Consider the following 4,903-nt stretch of genomic DNA (forward strand, 5'->3'; position numbering starts at 1 on the left):
TGGTAGAATCTAGAGATGAACTAGAAATCGGAAACTGAAAAACTTAAATTATTTAGATTTTCACCATTAAGCTTATCCTCGGCCGTTTATTATAACAATCACGCTATGCATACGACCCAATTATACTATCTACGCACGACTGCAACCATGGGTTAAATAAGTAGCACTGTAGCCATTGATCAATTGGATCATACGTAAATCAGATGGTTGAGTTGTACGCATGGCAATTTCTTGACGCAAACAGTCCCGACATGTGAGAGGAGGAGATTCAGCCAATGTTTACCACGAAAGGCAAAGGTTAATTAAGCACCAATGGCGGCATAATACTACGCTAGGAGTAACTAATTACATGATGCAGCTCATGATTGGAGGAGAATAATGGCATATTAGCCATTAGCATTACAGGGAGGAGGAGAGGTGAGTAGCCTTTCTTCTCCTGCCGCGTAACACTTTGATCCCCTGCACATGCCCATGTCGCCACAGGAATCTCTCTTCTTCTCCACGCAACACGCAACCACAGCCTCCTCCTCCTCCTCCTCCTCCTCCTACCTCCATTCTTTCTAGAGCAACAGGCACTCTGCCTGCTGCAGAAGCAGAGCATACACAAGATTGAGATGAGATGAAGTGCAATTCTGCAGCTCTGTCCAAAGAAGAAGATGCCTTGCTTTGCTCTCACTCTCACTCATGGTAATGGCTTTCCTTCCCAAAACGAGGAAGGTGGTGAGACCTATTCCTGAGGAGGCAGGCTGTAACTGCAAAACGTAACAGCCCATGTGATGTGAGCCATGGAAAAGCTTCCACATTCCTCTTCCTCTTCCTCCTCCGCTTCTTCCTCCTCCCTCCACTTACTCCGGATCATCATCGACCACGCCATGCTACAGTTCCGCATTTGCCACCCTCTGCCATGACAGTGACACTGCTGCTTCCCATGGAGCCCAAGAGGAATTAATCTGAAGATTATCATCACCAATCACAGGATTTACTGTGCTGTTTTTTTTTTGGAGGGGTTTGGGTTAAAAAGAAGACACAGAAACCAGAATTGACAGAGATGGAGAAGAAAGATCATGTCTTGTTGTTCTCATGAATAGAAGATTCTCTGCAGTGTGTTTGGCTTATCATCATCCTCCCTCATCACCAGTATGCTATGCTGCTGCAGGGACAAAAGAACCACAAGTACATGATCACAGGCCAGCCACACCCACCAACTGGATTTTTCTTCAGCATTGCACATACATGTGTAGTAGTAGTAGTACTAATTACTCACTCGAAGTTGAATCTCTCCACTAATTCTGGATCAGCAGCAGCCTGAACATTGTCAGAATTCAGTTAAACTTAACAGATCTTTGTTTGTTCTTGGGTCCACACCCCCAAGTACCTGCCATTTGTCACAAAGTTGCTTCATTTCTCTGTGTGCGCTCAAAGAAATTTGAGCTGAATTTGGCAAAAGATTCAAGGCTCGATGAGCAGAGAGAGAAAAACATCAGGGAGAAGAGAGGAATTTGAGCCTGTAAAATCTCAGAGCTGTATGATGAACTATACTTAAATAATTAAGTAACAAGATCTCTGGGAATTTTCTCTTACAACTTCTTTCTCCTTTCCCCATTTCATCTCCTATAAATAATTCTACAATTTCTTCTTCACACAAACCCTCTAAAAAGAGAGAAGAAAAAAAATAAAAATGAAACAACACATTATTTGCACGAGAGATTGTACCATGGCCGTGGGAACCAAGAACCAGAAGAGAGAGAGAGAGAGAGAGAGAGAGAGAGAGAGAGAGAGAGAGAGAAAGTACGAGAAGTGGAAGAACTCGAAGAATTCACCAGGAAGTGGATGGATCGAGCCATGGAGCTCCACGATCCACGGCCAATTGAGCTGTGGCGGCGGCGCCGGTGCTCCGTCAGCCGGCGCGGATCCGCTTCTTGGGCGGCAGCGACCGGAACACGGCGGAGAGGTCGCGCTGGACGGGGAAGAACACCAGCGGGGACGACGACGAAGACGGCGACTTCCTCTTCAGCGGCGTCGTCCGCGCCGGCTTCCTCGGCGCCGGCGGGCACTCGGTCGGCGCCCGCAGCCTGCTCTCCTCCGACGTCGGCGTCGTCGGCTCCGCCCCCTCCCCCTCCTCCACCTCCTCCTTCAGAGCCTTCCCGTCGTCGGACATCGCCGGCGCAGTCGACGGCGCCGACGACGTTCGTGCAGCAGGCGCCGCCGCCGCCGTCTTGATCGGCGGCAGCGCCGGCACAGGGAGGACGAGGTCTCCCGCGGGCGCGGCGGCCGGGGAGCTCATCGGGGTCGGCCTAATTCCGCCCGTGCGGTGGGTGGGGGGATCGATCAAGCCGCCGATGCGTGCGAGGGAGGCGAGCGACTCCGGCGAGGCTGGCGGAATTGAGGTCGGGGAGGGAGGGAGGCGAGGCAGTCGCGCCAAGGCGGTTAAATAGTCGCTCGCCCGAAGAGAGAGAGAGAGAAAAAGTTAAAACGGTTTTTACATGGGGTGAGTTTAATTGATTATTATTATTAAATTAATTGAATGATGGATTAATTACTGCGCGCCTTTTTTTTCTACCTCTTGGCGCGGCTGAAAAATATATAAAATAAATGGGGACGGGAAAAATTGGTGCTGATTTTTCCACCGTCGGATTTAAGGGATTTGGGTGGGATTCGTGAGCTCTTTGATGCATGGGTGGTTATTGTTGGGTTGTTTTGGGTAATGAGTTTAGTGAGGGGTTGTATGAGGAAGGTTAAAGTGCTCATCTTTATATGTAAATAATTTAAAGTTGTTGTTTTTTTTATATGGATCAAAGTTTGTTATAGTCTCTAATCCATCGTCATGAGGTTTAAATTTAGAAATGCTTGCGTTAAGTAATGGTATTGTATTTTTTAGTAGGACTCGTAGCCAACTGGTTTATGCAGTGGCACACTTTTGTAGCATGGTATAATCCACAAATGCTAAAGAGTAATGTGTTGTGCTGGAATTCCTGTTTTATGAAAAATGACAAAGGCACTTTTTGTTTGCTCTTTCTTTAAAAAGCCAAACGGTATATTTGTAAAAAATAATTTGTAAATACAAATTATATATATGTATTTTTAGTTATCTAAAAGCAAAAATTGAAAAAAATAAATTTTAAAGATAAACCACAAAATAACTTCAAATTAAAGGTTAAAAATTTAAATTTTGGCTCATAAGCATAAGCAAAATTGAAAAGACGAAGGTGAAAGTTTTTTTTTCCAAACTTAAATTACCTATAGCAATATAACCTTAAGCACATCACTCCATGACCATATTTAAACCTTTCCAATTAGGCTCAACCAAATTAAGAATTAGAGTGTATGTGAATTAGATATCATCGACTCTCTACAATGCAATAAAGAAATATATTTAATACAATTTATCTATAAGAATAAAATGTTGCCAATAAGGGAGGTTAGGTGGATGTTGAACACATGTTTTTATGAACGAAATAAACATGAGATTTTGTTGTTTTTCATGGAGGCATGCATGCATGCATGAAACATTGGCTACATTCTCAAACCCTCATGCCTGTGGTGTGGGCATGCATGAACATTACCAGATTGATGCAAACACATCCTTTTGCCCCTGACCTAGCCTTTTGGTAAATAAACCCAATGCATGATAAATATCTTGTGAGAGAAAAAATCAAGAAAAAAAAACACATACATCCTAGGGGAGGCAACAAGGCAAGGCAAGCAAAGTAGGGCAGGCAATGATGGTGTGAGGAAGAATAATAACAGAGTGGATAGTAGAAACCAAAAAAGGCACACACCTTGCATGCAACACAAGGGGTGGAGTAGTACAAAAGAGATGGTGGTGAGATGGAAACTGGAAAAAGGTGTTGCTTGGAAGCAGCATATTTGCATGGATCATGGATGGTTGTGTGTGTGGTTTGCATCATTCCATCAACAAACTTACACCTTAAACCACCTTGGAATATATGGTGGTTGGCTGCAGTCTTTTGCTTGCAGAGGCTTTCAGTACTGGTTGTGTGTGCTTCTAGCAGATCTAGTAGGGTTGGGCAATAAAGCAAAGAACAGCAAAGAGAGTGGAAAAACACATACACACACAATGGATTGTGCAAGGTTGGCACTTGCAGGAAGATTGCAGCAGCCTAGTACTGAATCTGTTAAAGAACACACCGACGATTTGGGCTTCTGCTCTGATCGAAACCAAATCTTTTAGCATGAGGTGATATTATTTGCAGATTGCAGAGGGCCCTGTGTTGTGGGGTCTCTGCATATATTCTACAGATTTTTATCTCTCTTTTTTTTCTAGTTGGAAAATGGGTGGTTTTAATTGTAATTGGTTTGTGGACTTAGCAATTAAACCATAGTGGAGGAGTACTAATACTTCCTTTCCTCTTTTTTTTTTCTCTTCAATTCTTGTGGACTATTATACTAGTAGATTGGACTAATTTGGAGTAGGATTTGCGTAGAAGCAAGCTTCTCTCTGAATAAAGACAGGCTAATGATGTAGAGCCAACAAATCCACTAGTACATGGTATTCTACTTTTCAAAAGAAAGACATGATGTATTTGCTCACACTCAAATTTATCCAGAAAGGTAAAAAAGAGGGGAAAAAAAATCAAAGCTCATTTTTTTCAACCTGGCACTAATAATAACAGCACTCCTACAAATTGGAGTAATTAACTTAGCAAACATTCTATAAACATATTTTTTTTCTTCTTGTTGTTGTGCTAACTGATGCTGCTTGCAGTGAAATGCATGCCTTCTTTTTTTTGTTAACTTTACCTCTGTCAAGAAAATTACAAGGTTTGTGGTTTGTAGGATAAAACTTTACCCTCCAATTGTGAAAAAATTATATGTGAATGCCACTGGCTTGGATGTGAAGGGAAAGAAGTGAGGACCAGATCTCATTCCTTCCATTTGGCCC

The 4,903-nt window shown here is 43.2% G+C and overlaps 1 protein-coding gene across 2 annotated transcripts; it reads right to left on the reverse strand.

Moving 5' to 3' along the window:
* On the reverse strand, window positions 1–2,397 carry LOC121055118 (transcriptional regulatory protein AlgP-like). Of its 2 annotated transcripts, none has more exons than XM_040526552.1 (2): window positions 1,035–2,397; window positions 1–950 (listed from the first exon to the last, which is right to left on the reverse strand). In XM_040526552.1, exon 1 carries the CDS (start codon window positions 2,282–2,284, stop codon window positions 1,898–1,900), a length of 387 nt encoding a protein of 128 aa, XP_040382486.1. In that variant the 5' UTR covers window positions 2,285–2,397; the 3' UTR covers window positions 1–950; window positions 1,035–1,897. The 2 variants fall into 2 exon arrangements, with proteins under 2 accessions (XP_040382486.1, XP_040382485.1); XM_040526551.1 differs by having other exon boundaries at window positions 2–1,150; window positions 1,265–2,397.
* Between the last annotated feature and the right edge of the window lie 2,506 nt (window positions 2,398–4,903).

The sequence above is a fragment of the Oryza brachyantha genome, chromosome 8 (genome assembly GCF_000231095.2).
Source record: "Oryza brachyantha chromosome 8, ObraRS2, whole genome shotgun sequence".
NCBI classification, from domain to species: domain Eukaryota; kingdom Viridiplantae; phylum Streptophyta; class Magnoliopsida; order Poales; family Poaceae; genus Oryza; species Oryza brachyantha.